General features: G+C 37.6%; 1 protein-coding gene across 2 annotated transcripts in view; it reads left to right on the forward strand.

Annotated features, from left to right (window-relative positions):
- mon2 (MON2 homolog, regulator of endosome-to-Golgi trafficking) overlaps positions 1-27,118 on the forward strand; it is a 54,844-nt gene that overhangs the window by 4,460 nt on the left and 23,266 nt on the right. For both annotated transcript variants that reach the window (XM_084095933.1, XM_084095934.1), the window contains exons 2-20: positions 429-492; positions 570-697; positions 2,120-2,251; positions 5,446-5,575; positions 5,683-5,780; positions 7,253-7,378; positions 8,925-9,122; positions 10,627-10,751; positions 13,695-13,834; positions 14,481-14,628; positions 15,357-15,547; positions 17,770-17,851; positions 18,565-18,746; positions 19,695-19,807; positions 19,895-19,999; positions 21,260-21,340; positions 22,262-22,335; positions 22,488-22,578; positions 26,115-26,216. In XM_084095933.1, the coding sequence (XP_083952059.1) occupies positions 429-492; positions 570-697; positions 2,120-2,251; positions 5,446-5,575; positions 5,683-5,780; positions 7,253-7,378; positions 8,925-9,122; positions 10,627-10,751; positions 13,695-13,834; positions 14,481-14,628; positions 15,357-15,547; positions 17,770-17,851; positions 18,565-18,746; positions 19,695-19,807; positions 19,895-19,999; positions 21,260-21,340; positions 22,262-22,335; positions 22,488-22,578; positions 26,115-26,216 (2,310 nt within the window). The remainder of the gene's footprint in view (positions 1-428; positions 493-569; positions 698-2,119; positions 2,252-5,445; positions 5,576-5,682; positions 5,781-7,252; positions 7,379-8,924; positions 9,123-10,626; positions 10,752-13,694; positions 13,835-14,480; positions 14,629-15,356; positions 15,548-17,769; positions 17,852-18,564; positions 18,747-19,694; positions 19,808-19,894; positions 20,000-21,259; positions 21,341-22,261; positions 22,336-22,487; positions 22,579-26,114; positions 26,217-27,118) is intronic.

The raw sequence follows: 27,118 nt of genomic DNA on the forward strand, positions 1-27,118 counted from the left end.
ATGTATTTTTATATATTTTAACATTTTTGTAATTCCATAACATGAAAATAATTATGGTAACACTTTACAATAAGGTTCATTAGTTAACATTAGTTAATGTATTAACTAACATGAACTATCAATACATTTGTTACAGTATTTATTAATCTTTGTTAACGTTAGTTAATAAAAACACAGCTGTTCATTGTTTGTTCACGGTGCATTAACTAATGTTAACAAATACAACTTTTGATTTAATAATGTATTAGTAAATGTTGAAATTAATGTTAACTAAGATTAATAAATGCTGTAGAAGCATTGTTCATTCTTAGTTCATGTTAACTAATGAACCTTATTGTAAAGTGTTACCATAATTCTCTACATCGGTTTAATAATATGCCAATGTTTCTCCATAAAGAGTCTGACGTGAGTGTGTTGTTTGTCTCTAGGCTGCAGAATCTGGCATTGTCAAGATCAAAACCATCGCTGCCAGAAACACAGACATCCTGGCAGGTGAGAGCATGTGGTGTAGATGAAGTGTGTGTTCTGAGCGGCCCTGATTAACGAAGCGTGTTGTGTTGTGTGTTCAGCGCTGAAGGAGAACAGCTCTGAAGTGGTGCAGCCGTTCCTCATGGGCTGCGGGACCAAAGAGCCCAAGATCACACAACTGTGTCTCGCTGCCATCCAGAGACTCATGTCACACGAGGTCGTGTCTGAGGTCAGAACACACACACACACACACACACACACACGCGTATACACACTTTCTCACACATACACACACACACACACACACACACACACTCTTTCACACACACACACACACACACACACACACGCGTGCGTGTATACACACTCTCTCACACATACACACACGCACACACACACGCGTGCGTGTATACACACTCTCACACACACACACAAACTCTCGCACACACACACACACTGTCAAACACACACACACACACTCTCTCTCACTCACACTCACTCTCGCACACACATACACACTCTCTTACACACACACACACACACACTCTCTCTCTCTCTCTCTCTCTTTCTCTCTCTCTCACACACACACACACTCACACACGCACACACACTGACACGCATATACACTCTCTCACACACATACACACACACACTCACACTGACACACTCTCGCACACACACTCTCTCTCTCTCTCTCACACACACTCACACACAAACACACACATATACACACACACACACACACACTGTCTCACAAACACACATATATACTCGCACTCACAAACACACACACACACACACACACAAACTGGCACACACACACAAACACACACGCGCACACACACAAACTGACACATGCACACATTCACACGCACACACACACAAACGCGCCCACAAACACAAACTGACACGCACACACACACACAAACTGACGCACACACACTCACAGACTCACATACACAAAAACTCACTCACACACACACACACACACACACTCTCTCTCTCTCTCTCTCTCTCTCTCTCACACACACACACACACACACACACACACTCACTCTCTCTCTCTCTCTCTCTCTCTCTCACACACACACACACACACACACACACACTCACTCACTCACTCACTCACTCACTCACTCTCTCTCTCTCTCTCTCTCTCTCTCTCTCTCTCTCTCTCTCTCTCTCTCTCTCTCTCTCTCTCTCTCTCTCTCTCTCTCTCTCTCTCTCTCTCTCTCTCTCTCTCTCTCTCTCTCTCTCTCTCTCTCTCTCTCCTTCTCTCTCTCTCACACACACACACACACTCACTCTCTCTCTCTCTCTCTCTCTCTCTCTCTCTCTCTCTCACACCCACACACACACACACACACACATACACACACTCACTCTCTCTCTCTCTCTCTCTCTCCTTCTCTCTCTCTCTCTCTCTCACACACACACACACACACCCCTAAGCAGTTTCACCAGGAAGCTCAGCTGTGTATCTAGTTAAAGCCGATATTCAGCATAAATCAACAATAAGGAGCGCTCTGCACATCAGAGTACCAGATGATACCCAGCACTGCCACAGTAATGAGAACGCTGGAGTCTCAGAGTAATGACACCAGAGTCTCAGCGTTCCTCTGAGTTAACGAGTGTGTGTGTGTGTGTGCAGGCGGCGGCGGGGAACATCATCAACATGCTGTGGCAGCTGATGGAGAACGGCCTGGAGGAGCTCAAACTGCTGCAGACGGTCCTGGTGCTGCTCACCACCAACACCATCGTACATGACGAGGTCCTGTCCAAGGTACGGTTCAAAACACACACACTCACTGAGGGATGGAGACGACTCACTGAGGGATGTTTGTAGGAAGACTGAAGAAAGTCATTGCGGAAACTCATGAAAATATGTCAGGGTAATATTTAGCCCAAAAATCAAAAGGAATGTATAATTGAATTGTTGTGACATTAGTTTTTTATTACTTTTACTGGGGGTATATCGGCACCATAACAGTTTTCAACCAACATTAGTGTTTTAATTGAATTTTTAAAAAATATTTATAATATAATATTTAATATGATAAAATATAATTTTATTGGAAGCCATATTGAGCCTGTTTTTGAATAAAAACTATATCTTTAATTGTGACATTTTTATCTCAGAATTATTGTAACTTATAACTTTAAATACTTTAGCTTACATTGTAACTTTTATTTTTTATTTTAAAATAAAATAAAAAATAAAAGTTTCTCTCACAATTAGCTTTTTTATTTTTATTCTGAATGATTTATTTCAGTAAAACAGCATAATGTAATGTTCATTTGAAAATGCATATATTTATTAATAGTATTATAGCATAGTTATTATAGCACACTTTTAGTTTTTGAATATAAACTTTTTAGTCTATAGAATATAAATGTAAATGTACAATATAAACTTTTATTTTTCTTTAGTACAACAAAGTAAGTATATATTTATAACATCGGCAATTTATCGGTTATTGGTCATAACTTATAAATAATTTAAATAATGCTAAATAATTATACATAACTAAAAATTTAAATGTTGGATTATACATTAATTTCCATATTTTATCATAAAGAATTATGATGTCACAATTGTGAGATCATAAACATATGCCCGCCCACATTTACATATCAACAGCTGGAAATATCAGGGAGTGTGTTAATGATTTCCAGGTTTGGAAAAGTCATGGAAGTTAATAAAAATCTTGAATGAAACAAATTCATGGAAGTTTCTATAGCGAATATACATATTTATAGTATTATCAGCTCTAAATATTATGTTAATCAATTGTTAAACAAACATTAATCACAGATGACAGGAAAGTTCACGTAAACATTATGGAAATTCAAAAGCTGTGGGAATCCTGATTTGCATATTGAAGTTTCAGAGGTACAGTGGGATAAAAAAGCCTGTTTAATTCTAAGCAGGATCTAGTGGATGTCAGGAGGAACGTCTTAAACGAAAATATAGAAATATATACCTGTAGAAAGTTAGTTTTTCAAGTACATAAATGCATTTTATTCAACTAGTGTCACCGAAACCTCTCACAATAGTAGCACTTTATTTTACAGTCCTGTTCCCCATATACATACTATACTATGTACTTGTTATACTGGGTAATAATAACTATGTATATTAACCCTAAACCTAACTTTAACCTAACCGTATTTACCTTATACTGGGTTCATATTAAAGTACTGAAATTTAAGTCCTGGAAAACCCTTGAAAACAGCCATATTTACAAAGAGGAACTTGAAAAGTGCTTGACTTATTTGAATACAATATATTTTTAATAATTTTTTGTCACAAAAACACAAATACAATCTTTTTTTTATGCAAAATGAACACTGCTGATAAACCCCCATCAGACCTTTTCGCGATATGAAGTACGCCAACATTATAATATAAAATATAATTTACTGAACAATAATAGCCATTATAAACTTTGTATTTAATATATATGATTAAATACATTGTAAGTTGTGCTTTGGATACCTTATATCTGTAATTTGAGTTAAAAAAATACTAAAGATATTGTTTGATAAGTCCGATGTGTGACCCTGGACCATAAGGGTCAATTTTCTGACATTGATATTTATATACAGTACCAGTCAAAAGTTTGGAAACATTACTATTTTTAATGTTTTTGAACGAAGTCTCTTATGCTCATCAAGCCTGCAGTAAAAAAAAAAAAAAAAAGTAATATTATGAAATCATTAATTATAATGTGATTATTAATGATAATAATCATTCTAATATGCTGATTTATGATTAATGTTGGAAACAGTTGTGCTGCTTAATATTTTTTTTATAACCTGAGATACTTTTTTCAGGATTATTTGATGAATAAAAAGTTAAAAAGAACTGTATTTATTTAGAATAGAAATCTTTTGTAACAATATACACTACCGTTCAAAAGTTTGGGAACAATAACTATTTTTTTTAAAAGAAATTAGTACTTTAATTCAACAAGGATGTGTTAAATTGATAAAAGGTGATGGTAACGATTTATATTGTTAGAAATGTTTTTATTTTGAATAAATGCTGTTTTTATGAATAAATGCTGTTAACGTTTTACTCATCAATGAATCCTGAAAAAAGTATTCCAAAAAAATATATTAAACAGCACAACTGTTTCCATCATTGATAATAACTGAGTATCAAATCATCATATTAGAATGATTTCTGAAGGATCATAAGACACCAAAGACTGGAGTACTTGCTGATGAAAATTCAGCTTTGCATCACAAAAATAAATTACATTTTAAAATATATTAAAAAAGAGAACCATTATTTTAAATTGTAATAATATTTCATAATATTACTGTTTTTTTTTTTTTCTTTTTTTTTTTTTTTTTTTTACTGCAGGCTTGATGAGCATAAGAGACTTCTTTCAAAAACATTAAAAATAGTAATGTTTCCAAACTTTTGACTGGTACTGTATATATCAACCGAAAGCTGAATAAATAAGCTTTCAAATGATGTATGGTTTGTTAGGATAGGACAATATAAAACTATTTGAAAATCTGGAATCTGAGGGTGCAAAAAAATCAAAACATTGAGAAAATCTCCTTTAAAGTTGTGCATTTATGTTGGCGATTGTGCAGCATTCACTCACAAAAATACATGTTTTATATATTTATGGTAGGAAATTACAAAATATCTTCACGGAACATGATCTTTACTTAATATCCTAATAATTTTTGGCATAAAAGATAAAATCAATAATTTTGACCCATACAATGTGTTGGCTGTTGCCACAAATATACCCGTGCGACTCGTGACCATATGTGTCCAGGGTCACTTGTAGATTGAAAATCTAATTTCAATGATTGTATTCCTTGAAAGTCCTGGAATTTCATTTCACAGTCTCTGTATAAACCCTGATTATATTACCCGGGACTTTCTTAGGCAGAAACGCTGCAAGTACATGTGAAATAAAGTGCAGCCGTTGCTTTTGTGCTTCATCTCAGGCAATCGTCCTGTGTTTCCGGCTGCACTTCACTAAAGATAACATCACCAACAACACGGCGGCCGCCACCGTCAGACAGGTCGTGACCGTGGTGTTTGAGCGGATGGTGGCGGAGGATGACAAATTCAAAGGTGAACGAGAACTTTAATAGCCTGTGGGAATGTTTGCATTGCATTTCCTCCTGTATCCCGAGCCCTGTGTCCTGTTTCTGTATGTGTTTTGTATCGGTTCACCGCAGGTCTGATGGATGAACCTCCTGCTGTCCAGGGAAACAGTAACCGGCGCTCCGTCAGCACGCTGAGACCCAGCGCTAAAGACGCATACATGTTGTTCCAGGTGCGCCATCTTTCAGTTGGGGTTTAACATGCACTCCAGGGTCTTTCCTGGGTCAAAAATGGGTTTCCCTGGTGGCAAAAAGTACTATGGGTGCTTGTTTCCGCCACAGAGTGAAAAATTAAAAAGGTAATTGCGACTTTTTAATCTCACAATTCTGACTTTTTATCTCAGAATTACGTGATATAAAGTCGCAATTGCAGGTTATAAAGTCAGAACTGCGTGATATAAAGTCGCAATTGCGAGAAATATACTTGAAATTCTGACTTTTTTTCTCAGAATTGCATGTTTATATCTCGCAATTCTGACTTTATAATACGCAATTGGGAGATATAAAGTCAGAATTGCGAGATATAAACTCGCAATTATGTTATAAAGTCAGAATTGCATGATATAAAGTTGCAATTGCAAGAAAAAAAGTCAGAATTCTGACTTTATAAGACGCAATTGCGACTTTATTTCACGCAATTCTGACTTTATTTCACGCAATTCTGACTTTATATCACGCAATTCTGACTTTATATCACGCAATTCTGAGAAATAAAGTCAGAATTGCGAGATGTAAACTCGCAATTGTGAGATAAAAAGTCACAATTATCTTTTAAAATGTTTTATTCTGTGGCGGAAACAAGCTTCCATAAAGTACACCCTACCCATGTCAAAGAAACGCATTACACGTTATAGAAAAAGTGGCAGGTCTAGTATTTAGCATTTACACCAACACTTAAAGTCCCCCTGTGGTGAAAATAAAGCTATGTGGTGTTTTTAATGTGCTTTAAGACAAAGCGTGTGTAAATTCATAAGTCGACTCCATTGCTGAGTATTTTCTCCTTAAAACTGCAGTGAACCAAAGACAGTCTCAAAAACACGCTTTGAAATCGCTGGTGTTTCTGACGTCACAAACTACCTTGTAACCAATCAGATCAACGTGTGATCGTCAACCAGTGGATCTCTGAGCTGAGTCAGTGAGTGGAGGCGGGGCTCATTTGCATATTCATAGAACTGCGTATACTAAATGAGGCAAGGGTGTCGGGTTACATTCAAGAAATTTTAAGGAAAAAACGCTTAAATATGTCATTTTGGTGGTCAAAGATGAGTTTTAAGGGATAAAATGATTGACTACAGGGGGACTTTAAAACACAGATCATTTGACATACGGTATCAGATTATTTTGTGCCTAACACTATGGTTATCACTGTCAGTTGTATTCAAAATAAGGTTGTCAATCCAGAAACTTTGCGATTTGTAATTAGCAGCATGAAAAATATTATTATATACAGAAAGCGAGCAAAGATTGCTGCCATTATAATCACTAAAGCTGCCGATCACTTCCGTTTTTGAGGAAAACTCCCATTATAATCAACGAAGCTCTCTACGCTGTGCAATGACTCTCTTATGGACATCGTGTTTATACTTTGTTGGTTATAATAAAAGGACTCGTGCTGAACCGTACATATAAATGTCCTTTTCTGTAGGATTTGTGTCAGTTGGTGAACGCCGACGCCCCCTACTGGTTAGTGGGAATGACCGAGATGACCCGCACGTTCGGCTTAGAGCTGCTGGAATCGGTTTTAAACGACTTTCCTGAAGTTTTCCTGCAGGTAAACACCACACATCCTGATGAAAACAAGAGGATGTAAATAAACAAGAGGGATGACCACACACACACACACACACACACACACACACACACACACACACACACACACACACACACACACACACAGTCTCTCACAAACACACATACATACACACAGTCACACTCACACACTCTAACTCGTACACACACACACACACACTCAAACACTCTAACTCACCCACACACATAAACCCACACAAACTCACTCACAAACTCTCACACACACACACACACACACACAGTCACACTCACACACTCTAACTCGTACACACACACACACTCAAACACTCTAACTCACCCACACACATAAACCCACACAAACTCACTCACAAACTCTCACACAGACACACACACACAGTCACACTCACACACTCTAACTCGTACACACACACACACACACACACACACACACACTCACTCACACATTCTAACTAACACACATAAACCCACACACACTCTCCAACTCACTCACTCTCTCTCTCTCTCTCTCTCTCTCTCTCTCACACACACACACACACACACACACACACACACACACACACACACAGTCACACTCACACACTCTAACTTGTACACACACACACACACACACACACACACACACACACTCAAACACTAACTCACCCACACACATAAACCCACAGAAACTCACTCACAAACTCTCACACAGACACACACACACAGTCACACTCACACACTCTAACTCGTACACACACACACACACACACACACACACTCACTCACACATTCTAACTCACTCACACACATAAACCCACACACACACTCCAACTCACTCACACTCTCTCTCTCTCTCACACACACACACACACACACACACTTACACAGTCACACTCACACATAGTCACACACACACACACACACACACACACACACACACACACACACACAGTCACACTCACACACACTCTAACTCATACACACACTGTCATACACACACACACTTACACAGTCACACTCACACACACTCTAACTCGTACACACACACACACACACACACTCTAACTCACTCACACACATAAACCCACACACACTCTCTAACTCACTCACACACACACACTTACACAGTCGCACACACTCTAACTCGTACACACACTCTCTAACTCACTCACACACATAAACCCACACACACTCTCTAACTCACTCACACACACACACACACACTTACACAGTCACACACTCTAACTCGTACATACACTTACACAGTGACACTCTCTAACTCACTCACACACTCTCTCTCACACACACACACACACACACACACACTTACACAGTCACACACTCTAACTCGTACATACACTTACACAGTGACACTCACACACTCTAACTCGTACACACACACACTCTCTCACACACTAACACACACACAACACAGTCTCACACAAACACTCTAACTCACTCTCTCTCTCTCACACACACACACACACACACTCCCCAGCTGCTGACCTTCCGATCGCTCCCTAACCTCCATGTTTGTGCCGTCTCTGCAGCATCAGGAGTTCAGTTTCCTGTTGAAGGAGCGTGTGTGTCCGCTGGTCATCAAGCTGTTCTCTCCCAACATCAAGTTCCGGCAGGGCAGCTGTTCCAGCGCGGCGTCTCCGGTTCCCGTGGAGAAACCGTACTTCCCAATCTGCATGAGACTGCTGCGGGTCGTCTCGGTGCTCATCAAACACTTCTACAGCCTCCTGGTGAGACACACACTCACGGCCCGTACACACACTGCAAAAAATGCCCATTATGAATGAAATATTAGGACTCTTTTGTTGCAAGAAAGCTTGTTGTACACTGCAAAAAATGATTTTCTTACTCAGTATTTTTGTGTGTTTTCCAATCGAAATTCTTAAATCAAAATGCATTTACTAGATGAGTAAAATGCTGTAAGATGTTATGTCTTGTTTTATGGGAGAAAACAATTAAAATGAAGTGTTAAAATTTAAGTTTTTGCTTAAAACAAGAAAAATGATCTTAAACAATCTTGTTTCCGTTTAAATTATTTTTCTTACCCCACTTTATTTAGATTTTTACCCCCCAGAAAACAAGACTTAATCTCTTATGGCATTTAACTACTTTAGGAAATGCATCTTGATTTAAGAATTTTTAGATATTTGGACTGGAAACAAGACAAAAATACTGAGTAAGAAAAGCATTTTTGTACAAGGTTTCTAAGTTGTAACAAAAAAAGTCATACTTTTTTATTTTTAATGGCCATTTTGCATTCTAAAGGTTTGCTCTGATTCTTGCAAAATGCTGTTTTTACTATTTTAAATTAATCAATCAATCAATCAGTATTGTAAGCAAAAACATTGATTTTCATGCACTGATCAATTTTGAGGTTTTACCCAGTTTGGCTTTTTGTCATGTGTTCTTTTAGACAAGTGGAACTACTAGATTTTAATCATAAAACGTTCTTAAAGGCTGTGAGTTTTATCTCCTGCTCAGTGTAAGGAGCATACGGCAAACTATACAGTATCTATATTCTGAAAGGATATCATTCGCCTTTTTATTCCTAAAAACGTGGTAAAAATGTATTGTTTTTCTGTCTGTTGACAGTATTTTATGATTCATAGAGTGAGAAAAAGTGAATAAATATGTCAATAAAATGATTTTGTTTTGAATCTGGCTTTATCTAATGATCAAATTTCTGTTATGGAAATGTATGTAAATTGGTGCATATTAAATTAGATGAGCATCATTTACACAGAACATTTCAGAAAACTTGCCATACAAAAAAATATTTGCAATTTTTAATGTATTCAATCAACTGGGGAAATAAGGTGATATTAATTAGTTACATATTTTTTACCCTATTCACCTGGGGTGTGTTGCTTTAAAATTGCTTTTTAAATATGTAAATTGGCTCTTTTATGATTGGCTACCCTCTGCATAATGTTCACAATGGGTTGCTGAATAATAAAAAGGTGTTGATATGCAAGTATAGGCTGCCATATGTTGATATGCTCATAATAGTGAGAGCACGGAAATCCAGTTCACCCCTTTAAAATCTTTAGTTTATTTAATGCTTCTTATTGCACATGCATTTTAATGTGTATGTTTGCGGTGCGTTTCTGCACTGGGAAACATTTTCTAGAGTTCAAGCACTGCAGTTGCTGATGATGTTTGGATGCATCGGTGTGTTGTGAAATAATGATTTCTGCGTCTACAGCTGTCATTGTGTGTGTGTGTTTGTTGCAGGTAACGGAGTGTGAGATCTTCCTGTCTCTGCTGGTGAAGTTTCTGGATGGAGAGAAGCCGCAGTGGTTACGAGCCGTGGCCGTGGAGTCCGTTCACAGACTGTGTGTTCAGCCACATTTACTGCGGTGAGCACACACACACTCTCACACACACACACTCTCACACTCACTCTCACACTCACTCTCACACTCACTCTCACACACACACACACACACACACACACACACACACTAACCCGACCCCTAAACCTGCCCATCTCACACACACACACACACACACACACACACACACACACACACACTAACCCGACCCCTAAACCTGCCCATCTCACACACACACACACACACACACACACACTAACCCAACCCTTAAACCTGCCCATCACACACACACACACACACACACACACACTACCCCGACCCCTAAACCTGCCCATCACACACACACACACACACACACACACACACACACACACACACACACACACACACACACACACTAACCCAACCCTTAAACCTGCCCATCACACACACACACACACACACACACACACTACCCCGACCCCTAAACCTGCCCATCACACACACACACACACACACACACACACACACACACACACACACACACACTAACCCGACCCCTAAACCTACCCATCACACAAACACACACACACACACACACACACTAACCCGACCCCTAAACCTGCCCATCACACACACACACACACACACACACACACTAACCCGACCCCTAAACCTGCCCATCACACACACACACACACACACACTAACCCGACCCCTAAACCTGCCCATCACACACAACTTTCTGCATTTTTAAATCTTTATGAAACCTTTAATTACTTTCAGGGTACCCGCGGGGTCTTAAAAGCATTGAAAAAGTCTTAAATTTGATAAGCTCAAATTAAGGCCTTAAAAGCCTTGAATTTGGTATGCAAAGTCTTGGATTTCGTTACAAAGGTCTTAATTTTTTTCCATCCACGCGCGCTCTCGCTACATTGTTGAAGAAGCGCGGATGATCTGAAAACACAGACAAGCTGGAGTTCAGCGATCTTCATTTGAGAAGATCTGTCACGAGCCGCTTGCGCTGTTTGTGCGACTAAATCTGCGATCAAAATGCAGGCTGATATACAGCAGTGTTTTTAATGTTGATCATTATGCGAGCAAGAATGCAATGTTTCCCCGACACGATTTCAAATGTGACATTGATTTTATACAACAGTAAAAAAAAAAAAAGAAAAAGGGTAACATTAAGTGATGTACTACATTTTAAACAGTATTGTCAGGCTTATTGCTTTATTTTGCAACAAAATCTGTGGCTTTGACAAAGACAATGAGTTACCGCCACCGTAATATTTTAATATCATATTTTTATTAATATTAAACGTTTTTTAACATTGCATATTTATTGAACATTGTTTTATTTAAAGCATTATTTATTTTTTAAAGGTATTATAAAGGTGAAAAATGAAATGGAAAAATCGATTAAATGGGGCAAATATTGTCCCTTAATGGAAAGATGTGACTGCAGTCTAAGTGGAAGAGACGGCACTCTAAAAAATTGGAGAACTAAGGAAAAGGGATATGTAGAATTGCACAAGTGCTACTGCTAAAGAGTGCAATGTCAATACAGCCTGTTAGCTTAATTTTAATTTCTCATAAGCTTAATCGAATTGGCCTAGAGAGAATAATTATGACATTTTCTGTCTAAAGACTACATATAAAATAGCTACCAAAATTAAAGTAACTGCAGTTTGACTAAAAGTAATGACTAAAAGTTGACAAAAAATGCAAACACATTTCGTCAACTAAAACTATGAAAGGCAGAATGACTCAAATGTGACTAAGACCAATAAGCATTTTCGTCTGAAGATGAAGAGTAAGACTAAATCAAAAATGGCTGCCAAAATTAACATTGGCCTACACACGTGCGCGCTACAACGCTGCTGCGTATGTATTAAATATGACTGATAATTTAAATAAAATGTTTTATTTAATTCAAGTAGTCTACTTGTACATAATTATTTTTTAGGGTTTAAAATGTATACAGATTTGACATTTTCCCCTCATACTTCTGTCGGAATTGGTACAAAGTTGGCATTGAATTTCATTTGAAATGGTATTAAAAAGGTCTTAAAAAGCCTTGAATTTAAGTTGGAGGATCCTGGGGGTACCCTGTACTTTAGTTTTAGACCAGATTTACAAATGAGGACGTCCCTAATGGGAGGTTTTTGGAGATTTTGTCAGGTTTTGGTCACTTCTGGCTACAAGTTAAGTAGGTACACACACACACACACACACACACACATCCACGCATTTATTTTTCTTTCATGCTGGAACTTTTCTTGTGTTCTGTTATATTTATGCAGATCTAATGATATTTAAAGATAAATATTATGAAAAACTATGTAAAAAATCATAAATGCGAAGTGTTGCCTCAACAACTAACTGAAATAAGTCACTAAAAGTATCCTGATATTTTAGTGTGTTTATAAGCTCTTCTGCTTGTGATGACCTTTAGCTGCTCCACAAAATGTAGGTGATTTCAGATTTTCAGAAATAGATAGTCGATGTTTTGCAGCATGACATGCTAAAATCCACCTGAGACTATTTAAAAAAGTGATTTTCTAGTTCTTTTGTTATTATAAACTGAGGGAATATTTGTACTTTTACAAATTTCACCACAGAACCATTTAAACTAGTGAAGCGTGACTAAAAATGCCTCTTCTTGTATAACGTCTAATAAAACTCTTTCCTGTATAGATTCATATAAATTTTAACCTAAAATTGTGTTGAATGTTTTATGACAGATCTTGTAATACTAATGTAATATTTTATGGGTTTAATAATAGGGATGGGAGAAATGTATTATCCATTGCATCACGATTCTTTGCGTGACGTGCCTAAACATCCTCTAATCATTTAAAAACAAGTTTTACAACATAATGTTTTGGGTTTGCTGCGCACATCATGAGATATTTCACTTCTTCCGGAGATCATAAAGATCTGATGACCATGTGTGTGTGTGTGTGTGTGTGTGTGTGTGCGCAGGTCTTTCTGTCAGTCGTATGACATGAAGCAACACTCCACCAAAGTCTTCAGAGACATCGTCAACGCTCTGGGCTCCTTCATCCAGTCCCTCTTCATCCTCCCCAGCACAGGAAACACTTCGTCCACCAGCACGCCTCCAGGTCTCTCACACACACACTCACGTACACACACACTCACGTACACACACACTCACGTACACACACACTCACGTACACACACTCATGTACACACACACACACACACACACACACACACACACACACACACAGTCTCACACATACACACACACACACACACACACTCACTCACTCACTCACTCACACTCACACTCACACAAACACAGTCTCACAAACAGACACACATACACACACACACACACTCACAAACACTCACACTCTCTCACTCACACACTTTCACACACACACACACACACACACACACACACACACACACACACACACATGTACACACACTCATGTACACACACACACACACTCACTCACACTCACACAAACACAGTCTCACACACATTCACAAACAGACACACATACAAACACTCACACTCTCTCACTTACACACTTTCACACACACACACAAACACACACACACACACACACACACACTCTCACACACACACTCTCACACCCACCCACAAACACTCTCTCTCTCACACAAACACTCACACACTCTCACACACACACACACACACACACACTCTCTCACACTCATACACACAAACACACATGCTGATTGTCTCGTGTAACGGTCCGAGTGTGTGTCCCTCAGGTGCGTCGGCGTCGGGTTCTCAGGGGTCTGCTCAGGGTCCCGGTGCCGGAGCCGGAGCGGGTCTGAACGCACAGGCTGCGTTTGAGTACCGGGGCATGTGGATCCCCCTCATGACCGTCAGCGTGCAGGGCAGTGCCAAAGCCACCTAGTGAGTGACCGTCAACCACTCAGGGTCCTTCCCTCGGGGCATTATTTTATTTTTATTAAAACAATTGAGTGTTCATCAGAGGGGTCCAAGACCCCATGAGTTTTGTCGCACTTGAACCACGAATACACAAAAAATATTGAAGAGAAACTGACTTTAGGACCCAGCGGAACTCCTCATTTGCTCCATATAGAGCTATAAGGACATCTAGAGTTACGAAATATCATGTTATATTATTTTATTTCCACAAGAGGTCTGCAAAGACACCCAATGCAAGATATTTTGAGCTGAATTAAAAGGTTTATGCATGAAATTGTGAGTTATTTTGATTTTAAGGTGAAAGAATGTGAGGAATGTGCTTAATTTACTATTTATTAATTATTTATTGATCAAATCTAGTAATTTAAAGGGAAATAAAATAGACAATAACAAAAAATCTCCAAAAAAATTGCATTGTAAATTAGAAAAAATATTATCAAAATGAAATAAAATAAGCTTTCTGGACAAAAAAATATAATTTTAGGGTTTCGGGTCATTTTGATATAGATGAGGATGAGGGTTGTCTTAAATTCAGTTTTATTCAGTAGACAGAAGACATTGCCTCACCCTGCCCATATGGTATTACTTTTATTCGTGCAGGTCTTAAAAGCCTTAACTTTGATTTTGCAAACCCTGCGGATTCCCTGCGACTCTTTACTGTTGGTGTTTGTAACTAACGTGCTTCTCCTCAGCCTGGAGATGCTGGATAAGGTGGAGCCGCCCTCGATCCCTGAAGGGTACGCCATGTCTGTGGCGTTCAGCGCTCTGCTGGACCTGGTGAGGGGCATCACTACTATGATCGAGAGAGAGCTCGCCAAACAGGAACAGGAAGAGGCTATGAGAGAGGAGGCGGAGCCTGTGTCATCTCCACCTCAGGAACCCAGTGAGTGTGTGTGCTGACTTCACTTTAAAGTCAGACGCTGGTCATGTGTGTGATTGTGTGTGATGCTGGCCAATAGTGAGCCTCCGTTCTGACGTACCAGAAGCGCTGCGCTGTTACACTCGTGAACTCACTCAGAGACACACAGAAGAACATGAAGAGTTGAATAAAGTCGTTATTTATGTTTTATTTGCGCACAAAAAGTATTCTCGTCGCTTGATAAACTTAAAGGTGCCATAGAATGGATTATTTTATTATTTTATAATGTTTCCTGGGGTGCCCTTATAATGTTAGTATGTTTTTTAGATCAAAATTTGTTATAATTTAGAAATAAAAGGCATATTTCCTAGCCTGATTTCATCCATTGATTTGAACACTCTGTTTGAAGGGGCGTGTCTGCTGTGAGACTTCAGTGTTGTTGCCCACTGCTGTGATTGGCTGACATGCTTGCATATGAAATATCTGGCATTACATGTAGAGCTATCTGGAAAACTTTTACTATTACAGCTTTTATATGTTTTTACTATTACAGCTATCGGGATTAACGAATCATGAGAAGTTTTTTTTTAAGTATTTAGATCTATTCCCATCACATAAAAGGTTTCAGTGATGAGCACTGAGCAGATGACAGCCTGTTGATCGCGTGAATGAAGATCTTATCACTGCAACGCGATATACTGATGCATAAACAGTGTTGAACGACTTTGAAAGAAAGATTATCTGTCTGAATTTGAACAATTACACATCAGAAATTCACATAACCCACTGGTTCTCCAGAGGCTCGGATGAAGGAGCAAAAAAATATTTTTGTGTTCATTTGTACAACCAAACACTGAGCAACTGCCATGCTTCGTTCGCTCGTTTGCAAGCCATGATGTCTCTCGAGGAAAAAACAATATCGCGCTGGATCTAGATAACACAATGTAAATTATCGTTAATAAAATCCCTACTTGCCGCTTGCGGGAATATAACGTTAGTTGAAATTGCTCCCTTCGTCCGTTTGAGACGCCGAGAGAAGCCTGGCTGCTTGATATTGCTGTAACAGTCCGTGGTGAAATGGGCAGAGCAACTAAACAACTTCGAATTAAACTGTAGCGGTATCCGATTATAGATAGATAGATTATAGATAGATCTGCCATTTTCCCTATGATCCTCCTCCTGCTTGTTTCTTCACCTGCAGAACTTCTGATGATTCGGCTGTGCAGTTTCGCCTGGCACTGAGCATGGGCTGGCATATGCAAATTTTTAGAGGCGTACATATTAATGATCCCATCGGTTTCGTCACAGTTGGTGTTATGTGGAGATTCGCCCGTTTTTCAGGGGTGTTTTTCAAAAACGAGATTTAAATAAGAAAGAGAAAACTATGGTGTTTGAGACTCACTGTATGTCATGTCCATGTACTGAACTCTTGTTATTTAACTATGCCAAGATAAATTCAATTTCACATTCTATGGCACCTTTAAGGTTGAGCCACTGTAGTCACTTGGACTATTTTAACGATGTCTTTACTAACTTTCTGTGCCGGCAAGTTTCAATAACAGAGAAGCCTATGGAGGAGTGAGACAGCTCTCAGATTTAATCACAAATATCTTCATTTGTGTTCTGAAGATGAACGAAAGTCTGACGGGGTTGAACAACATGAGGGAGAGTGATTACTGACAGAGTTTACATTTTTGGCTGAACTTACCCTTTAAGCACTCCGCTCAAACCGCTAGTCCGCTATGAGCAGAGATGGAGAGGAGGTGCGCTAAAGTGAAACCCTGCTCTCTGTTTAATACTCCGTTTCACTGTTACTGACAAATACGTCACAACACTGGAGAAAAAAGTTTGCGCAACTTCCGGTTCACGAGGACCGGGTTAAGCCGGGTGCACACTTTGCGATTTATAATAGTCCTTTACGATTGTTGCTTGTCGGACTGTACGAACATGATCCTCGCTGTAAGCCATGTCACACTGTAAGATCTCAGCTGTCATTGATGTTTGATTGTACGACAGTCAAGACGAGTTAAAAACGGACGCACGCAAGAAAACTCGTGCAGAGTTTTACATCATCAATCAATGATGCGTTCGGTGATACGAGCTGTGTTACACGCGGGGTTGAAGTGGTGGATACAAAGAAATCTCTAACGTTAATTTTGATCGTTATATATGCCGGAATCAGTGATGTGTATGTGTTGTGTAGCAGTCTGTTGTGTTCCTGTAATGAGACTCTGTGTGTTTTGCAGTGGCTCATGAGGTTTGGGAGGAAATGGTGAACGCCTGCTGGTGCGGCTTACTAGCGGCTCTCTCACTGCTGCTGGACGCCAGGTACACACACACTCACTCGCTCACTCACTCGCACTCACTCACTCACTCACTCACTCACTCACTCGCACACTCACTCACTCACTCGCACACTCACTCGCACACTCACTCACTCGTACACTCGCACACTCACTCACTCACTTACACTCGCTCACTCACTCGCACACTCACTCGCACACTCACTCACTCACTCACTCACTCACTCACTCGCACACTCACTCGCACACTCGCACGCACACTCACTCACTCGCACACTCACTCACTCACTCGCGCACTCACTCACTCACACACTCACTCTCACTCACTCACTCGCACACTCACTCACTCGCACTCACTCACTCGCACACTCGCACACTCACTCACTCACTCGCGCACTCACTCACTCACACACTCACTCTCACTCACTCACTCGCACACTCACTCGCACACTCACTCACTCGCACTCACTCACTCGCACACTCACTCACTCACTCGCACTCACTCACTCACTCGCACTCACTCACTCACTCACTCACTCACTCACTCACTCGCACACTCACTCACTCACTCACTCACTCGCACACTCACTCGCACACTCACTCACTCACTCACGCACACACACACACACACGCATGCATGCACACACACACACACGCACACCTTATTTAGCATATGTTAGTCACAGAGCCTGCCTGTCCTGATGATGTTCGCTGTGTGTGTGTGTGTGTGTGTGTCAGTACGGACGAGGCGGCCACAGAGAACATCCTGAAAGCGGAGCTGTGTGTGGCGTCTCTGTGTGGCCGTCTGGGTTTGGTGACGCCGCGGGACGCTTTCATCACGGCGATCTGTAAAGCCTCTCTCCCTCCTCACTACGCTCTCACCATCCTGAGCAGCAACACCACCAACCTCGCCAATAAAGGTACGAGACCAGCACACGCTGACGTTCACAGCAGATACAACATGTAATCAGCAGATATTCAGAAGAAGATTATGAACTTTCAGTTTTGGTCCAAACCAGGGTCAAAATCATTGACCAAAATGGTGACATTTAATTAGTCATATAATATAATATAATATAATTATATTATATTAAATATATTATATTAAATATATTATATCAATTATATTATATTATATTATATTAATTATATTTTAATATATTTTAATATATTATATTATATTATGTTATATTAATTATATTATATTATATAAACAGTATTATACAATACAATTTGCAAATGAATATAATATATTATAATACAATATAAATATAAAATGCACAAAATGGATTCATTTGAATGATACACATGGCAGGAAATGTGTGCAAATCATATATTCGTTGGCATAAATAATTAGAAAGGGGGAATTTTATTTAATATATGCATTATATTACATATTCATTATATTTTTACATAACCTGTTGTCTTTATTGTTGAACGTATGTTTGAATAATTCTGTCATGAAAACAGGTTTTTACCACAGAGTAGAAGCATAATTATATCAATAAAAAGTTAAGATAAAAACTAGCAATTTAAATGCTTAGCTTATATTTGAGTGTTGATTATTAAATTAATTTGATTGATTAATTGATTTTTAAATAAATTTTTCGGCTGAATGAAGTTTTCAGTGTTTTCAGTTTAAGTGTTCTGCTAAAAAAATTAATTACTTAGTGTATCTCACTAGCTTACATTTACATTGATGCGTTTGGCGGATGCTTTTACATTACAATTTATGAGTTTCTGCTTTCCCTGGGAGTCGAACACATGACCTTGGCTTTGCTAGCTCTTCTGTTTGAGCTACTAGCTGCAAGCTTTAGGCCGTTTGTGTATATAAATGTATGCAGTTTAATGTGTGTGTGTGTGTTCAGTGTACTCCATCCAGGGTCAGAGTGTGCAGATGGTCAGTCCGTCGAGTGAATCGCACCAGCAGGTTGTAGCAGTCGGTCAGCCGCTCACCGCTCAGCCGCAGGGCACCGTTGTGGTAAAACACACGTTTATGTTTCTTACAGTGCAACTACATGGTTTTCCATGCGAACTAAAACTCTTTACCCTTCTGTGTCTCCGTCAGCTCACAGCGAAGAACATCCAGTGCATGCGGACGCTGTTGAATCTGGCTCATTGTCACGGGGCTTATCTGGGAACCTCATGGCAGCTGGTCTTAGCAACACTACAGGTACAAGTGTGACCAGTTATTAACCAATCACAATCCAGAGAACTGTGTGATACCGAAATGTATGTTTGTTCATTTGACAGGGATGTGACTTTTTTCGTATTTATACAGAATTCTGTATTTTCCAGCCTGATAAGTTTGACCCGTGCAAAGTACAAAATGGCCTTAAACAAACTAAAACAAATTCATTTTCAAACACATTGATGCATTTGAGGCTCATGCTCACGCGCCAACCATCTTACTCGATTTTTTTATGAAAATCATTTATAGATCTGAACAAAAGTGAAGCTTTATGGTCTCCATGCATTTTTCAGCTCTGTGCTTTAACATTTGAACGCAAAGAAATTAATACAGCAACAATTATTAGTATTAGTGTTGTTTTATAAAAGTATTATTATTATTATTATTAATAAAAATAGATTTTTTAGTTTTACAGTGCAGTATTATTAATGCAATAGTAATATATTTCTTTATTAGAAAATAAAGGCTATGGCAATCTAATTTAATATAAAAAATATATTATATTATATAATATATAACATTTTCATTCTCAATTTATTACTGTTTAGTTTTGAAGTTGTCTGTCAATTTGTCTTATTTATATTTTATTTTTATTTTTTTTATTAAATACTGGTATATATAATTTACCCTAAAATACATATATTTTTTATTTATTATTTATATTACAAATGTATTTATTAATACCGTTTTGCCTCAAAGTCATCGTTGTCCATTTGCTTTGCTTATTTTCTATATTTATTTATTATGCATATATTATTTCTTTATTTAAGTTTATTTATTTATACAGTTTAGTTTTGAAGTTGTTTTTTCCTATTTTTTTATTTATTTTTAAATTTATTTAATATGTATATATAATATAATCAGTAAAATACAATGCACATTACAAATATAATATATAAACAGTAATATATAATACATTTTACGAATTAATATAATATGATCAAATATAATGGCTTAGTGTTTGAAAGCATAGAAATGAAGACTGCAATAAATATTAGTATTGCATTTAACATATATATAATATGTAATATTAATATATTTTCCTGTTATGTAAAAAATAATGTTTAATAAATAAAATACATTTTATTTTACAGAACAATATTAGTGCAATAGTACAATATTTCTTTATTTGAAAAATAAAGAGGGAATTCAGGTTTTCCTTCATTTTTTTTATTTTTTTTGCTTATGACATGCCTGATTGTATTCGGCATTGACTCATTTTCATCTGTTTTTCCCTCTAAGCATCTGGTGTGGATTCTGGGTCTGAAACCGGCTGTTGGAGGAGTTCTGAAGCCCGGTCGGGCTGTGGAGGGTCCCAGCACGGTAAAAACAGGGCTCCCGCGGGTCCTTGAAATCCTTGAAAGTTTCCTACGTTTCAGCCCAACGTTTCACAGACACACCGCTGAAACGATGTAACCTTACTCTCTCTTGAAATGTGTCCCCACATTAAGTTCTTGAATTTGAGGGTATTGGACCTGGAAAGTCCTTGAAAGGTCCTTGAATTTAAAGGTTACCAAGGTGTGGGAACCCTGTAAAAACAGCCTCTCTCATCAAGGTCAAGGTCAAAGTTAGTTTATATAGCACCTTTTAACAACACGAATGTTGACCAAAGTGCTTCACAAGTAAAGCAAAAATACACGCATAGTAAAACAGAACATGTCAAAAATTCAACCCTAAAAAATTAAATTTATAATAAGCAAAAGATAGTCATAACCTGGAACATCACAAAAACTGCATAGCATTTAAAACATTCACACAAAATAAAACCGAGTTACTAGTACGCTTGAGAAAAAAGTAGGTTTTAATTGATGCTTTAAAAACGTTTAATGTGGGAGAAGCTCTAAGAGTTCTCCTTTTGTTTTCAAACGAGTTTTCGGGACATTTAATAACAGCTGAGATGAAGATCTAGGTGATCTCTGAGGAGAATGTGCACCATAGGCAAGTGGCAAGACAACAGCTTTCATTAGGGGGCATAATAAGTGTTATTTTTGCACATCATAGGCACTTTCTGAGTCAGCAGCAGCATTTTTCGTCCTTGTTATTTGAAGATATTGCACAGAAATGCTCAGGTGCCTTGAAACAAGTCCAAAAATGTTGGCAACCCACTGGGACATCTTATATTTCCACAGGCCAAATGCTTACATTCATGCATTTAGCAGACGCTTTTATCCAAAAGAGCCAACAATATTAATAATAATATGAAATGCAGAGTAAATGATTGAGTTTATTTCTTTTCTGTCGCAGGTTTTGACCACGGCGGTGATGACCGATCTACCCGTCATATCAAATATCCTTTCCAGACTCTTTGAAAGCTCACAGTAAGAACGTCAGAATAGAAATAATGCATATAGTGCATGATGTCACTGATACTTAATGTCAAATGCATTTTTTAAAGAGTGCAGTTGTTTCGATAAGTCGTGTTTCCATCCATAGATCAATTTGTAGAATTGAATGGTGTGTGTGATTGTAGATACCTGGACGACGTCTCTCTGCATCACCTGATAAACGCCCTGTGCTCTTTATCCATGGAGGCCATGGAAATGGCTTACGGAAACAACAAGGTGCGTCGTTTATTGGACCTGATGGTCCTTCAGATGTTATGTTATGTTATGTTGTTATGTTACGTTATGTTATGTTACGCTATGTTATGTTATGTTACGTTATGTTATGTTATGTTATGTTATGTTATGTTATGTTACGTTACGCTACGTTACACTACGTTATGTTACGCTATGTTACGCTACGTTATGGTACGTTACGTTATGTTACTTTACGTTATGTTACTTTACGTTATGTTACTTTACGTTATGTTACTTTACGTTATGTTACGTTATGGTATGTTACGTTATGCTACGTTGTTACGTTATGTTACGCTATGTTACGTTATGTTACGTTATGCTACGTTATGTTACATTGTTACGTTGTTACATTATGTTACGTTATGCTACGTTATGTTACATTGTTACGTTGTTACATTTTGTTACGCTATGATACGTTATGTTACTTTGTTACGTTATGCTACGATATGTTACATTATGTTACGTTGTTACGTTATGCTACGTTATGTTACGCTATGTTACGTTATGTTACATTGTTACGTTATGGTATGTTACGTTATGTTACGTTATCCTACGTTATGTTACGCTATGTTACATTATGTTACGTTGTTACGTTATGTTACGCTATGTTATGTTACGTTATGCTACGTTATGTTACGCTATGTTACGTTATGTTACATTGTTACGTTATGTTACGTTATGGTATGTTACGTTATGCTACGTTATGTTACATTATGTTACACTGTTACGTTATGTTACGCTATGTTACGTTATGTTACGTTACGTTTCGTTGTTATGTTACGTTATGTTATGTTATCCTCCTTTGAATATATTTAAAAATTTACTGCAGTATGCAATGAATGAATCATGTTGCTGTTTTACTTAATTTATTGATTTATGATGAATATTGTGCTTTGACTGTCTAGAATGTCTTATATGTGTTATATGTTTGTGTGTGACTTGTAGTATGGCCATCTTGGCCAGGACTCCCTGGAGGAAGAGATTTATTTTAATCTCAATGGGACCTTCCTGGAAAAATAAAGGATAATAATAATAATAATGTTATGTTATGGTGAGGCCGCAACATAAACTGGATTTGGCAACCAAAGATACTTTTATCCACTTTTATTTATAAAACCACAAATGAAAGCACAACTTCAGGGATGAGCAAAGGCCAAAACACCAAACAAACTCCTAACAGACAAACTAAATTCCCTATCAAAAGAAAATAAACTAAAAACACAATAAATGATCTCCCTATCTAATGAAAAACAGGAGAAAACAGTATTTACTAAAGAAATGTCACTCACCCCCTACAGCTTACAAGTGTGGATATTTACAATACTTTACTAAGATATAACTAAGATAATAACTAAGATATTTACAATATTTTACCAAATATACAACAAGGAAATGAGATTGACAGCCACTTATGAACACTTATGAACTTAAGAACACACAACAGGCTAGCTAGCAGTAGCAACACACTGTAGCAAACACACAACAGCACAAATCGCTAGAGATGGCGATTTCAAAACACTGCTTCATGAAGCTTCGAAGCCTTTACGAATATTTTGTTCCGAATGTATCAAACTGCTAGAGCAGGGAAAGGCAACTGGCGGCCCGCGGGCCAAAACTGGCCCGCCAGCAATATTTTCTGGCCCGCCGGATTATTTTGGAAGTCCTAAATGCTGCACAAAACTCTTCCACTACTTGAGAAAAGCCGTAGTCGCGCGGCGGTGAAACGCCCATATGGGAATCATGCGGCGCGGGATTACATTTTAAAGTATAACTGTGCGTTCACACCGGACGCGAATAGCGCGTCAAATTCGCGCCTGCCGCGTCTGTTATACGCTTGACCACTTTGTGTCCATTCGCGCGTCAAAAGACGGTAGCGGTCAGAACTCTGGTGTTGGACGGAGCGGGCGGTCTGACTGACTGGTCTGCCCACTCCCGACATCTTTTGACAGCGTATCCGCACTTAATTCTGAGCACCTGTACACCTAGCTCTGAGGAGCTGTTTGGTACTGAAACCATTGTCAGTCAACAACATTCTTTTTTTGCAAGGATGTTTGAAATTGTTTGGCAGAAAATAGTCTACTTCATTTGTCAGTAGGGCAATATGATTTTCGTTTATGTTGCTTAGAAATTTGAGTGATAGGCTTTGTCCTATTTAATTTATGTTATTTATATTTCATGTTTTTTTTCTGTGGCATTTTTTTTCTCTGCTGACAGTACAATGTTAAAATAGCCTAATATTTATATTGACACGAACACAATTTTGTATAGCATTTATAATTATTATAGGCTACTTAATCTCCTTCTTTCCGTTAGAGACATTTGAATGTGAGATTCTGGAAACGAGATTAAATTTTCCGGAAATAAAGCGGGTGAACACAGAGTGTATTTTAAGCGGTTGCTGAATAGAACCTTGTGGGAGCGGGACGAAAAAAAAAACAGTCCCGCGCAGACCTTCTTAAACCTTAGTGTAGGCTATGTGTGTGTCCCGAATAAATAATAATAAAATAAAGGAATAAAGTTCAAAAGTCGGACTGTAAGCGAATGAGGCATGATTGCGATTTTCATACCTTTATTAAAATGTCTGTGATCTGTTACCACAAATACTTGATCTGTTTAAAATGATTTCTTTGATATATAACTAAAGTTGTTAAATTAAAAATTAAAAATAAAAATTTGTCTAATCCAGTAATTCATTTTTTCTATTTTTGATCTGAGCACAATCAGAAAATCAGAAAACCCGTCGTTATTCGTTTTTTCATTTTAGTTCAGAAAATACATTTTTCATCTTTTTATTTTTGGTTTTAATTTGAAAAAAAAAAAAAAAAACGATTGAACGAATGATCCACGGACGGTGACGGACCCATCATATTCCGCGATTATAGGCCTATAAGAGTATTTAATTTGTATCCATAGGCCTAACTCTGTGTAGCTGGCCCGCCATCTACTGGCTAAAAAAAAATATTGGCCCGCGGCCAAAGTTACTTGCCGACCCCTGTGCTAGAGTCACGTGATTTCAGTAAACGAGGCTTCATTACGTCACAACTGTTTCAAAGCACTTCGAAATTTCAGTGGTTCACTGAGAACCAATGAACAAGTGTCTGTGGGGTTTACCTGATCTCTGATCAGTTTTATACATTTGTAGATGTTTTAATTAGACATTAGTATAATTAAAATAAATAATGGTAGTTAAAAGTTTCTTACTGGCCTGTTTAGCTGAACCAATCATAGAACAAACAAAAACAAACCCTGACAATTGATACAAGAACATATAGACACTCGATAATCTTATAAGATGATTAGATGATTGAAATTTTACTTTCAATAAATTTTTTGCAATAGTTTGTAAAAGGTGTTTTTATGCATGTTTGGCCTGGGTTTTTGTTGCATTTACACTGTTCTGAGCACTAGGGGTCACCGTGGAGACGGGTGTCGGAGTGTTTCGAAGCCTCGACAGAGACAGAAACAGTGATGCTGAAGCTAACTGCAGATTAATTTCATCATGTTTATATGTCTCTCAGGAGCCGTCTCTGTTTGCGGTGGCCAAACTGTTAGAGACCGGACTGGTGAACATGGACCGGATCGAGATTCTCTGGAGGCCGCTGACGGCTCATCTACTGGAGGTGAGACCGGGGGCCAATCAAAACAATGCAGCTCCTCGTTTTGAAATCATTATTTAAATGATAATATATTTTTTTAAGACTGTTTAAGGCTTGAAGTTGCCTTTGATCATTTGTTTTATATTTATTTATTTAATGTTTTTATTTTATTTATTATTTACTTATTATTATTATTATTATTATATACATAATTGTATTATTATTATATACATAATTTATTTATATTTATACATATTTATTGTTTTGAAGTCATCTTTATCTATTTAATTGGCTTAATTTTTTATTTATATTGTTTAGTTTTGAAGTTGTCTGTCAATTTGTCTTATATTTTATATTTATTTATTTATTATCTGCTGGTATGTATAAATTTATTTAAAATTATTTAACTGACTTATGTATATTAGTTCTTTATTTATAAATACTGTTTTGCTTTAAAGTCGTCTTTGTCCATCTGTTTTGCTTATTTTCTATATTTATTTATTATGCATATATTATTTCTTAATTTAAATCATTTTATTATTTATTTATTTATTTATACAGTTAAGTTTTGAAGTTGTCTGTCTATTTTTTATTTTTATTTATTTATTTATATATATATATATACTGTTTCATTTTAAAGGTGTCTTTGTCCATTGGTTTTATTTATACTTTACACAATTTGGCATTATTTTTCTTCTGTGTTCTTCAGCTCTAATCACTAATTATATTCTTTCAAGGTCTCGAAATGCTAATAATATTGCTGAAACAAATTTTACTAATATCAGTACAACTAATTAAATTAAATAACTGTTGTAACGAGATGAGCCCTATTCTGAAATGTTAATATTTAATATTAACGAGCTGCTCTAAACTGTCTGCTCTGTACTTGCTGTCCTTGTCTGCTGTACTCACACTTCTTCTATAGT

This window comes from Abramis brama (genome assembly GCF_963993115.1).
Source record: "Abramis brama genome assembly, chromosome: 20".
NCBI classification, from domain to species: domain Eukaryota; kingdom Metazoa; phylum Chordata; class Actinopteri; order Cypriniformes; family Leuciscidae; genus Abramis; species Abramis brama.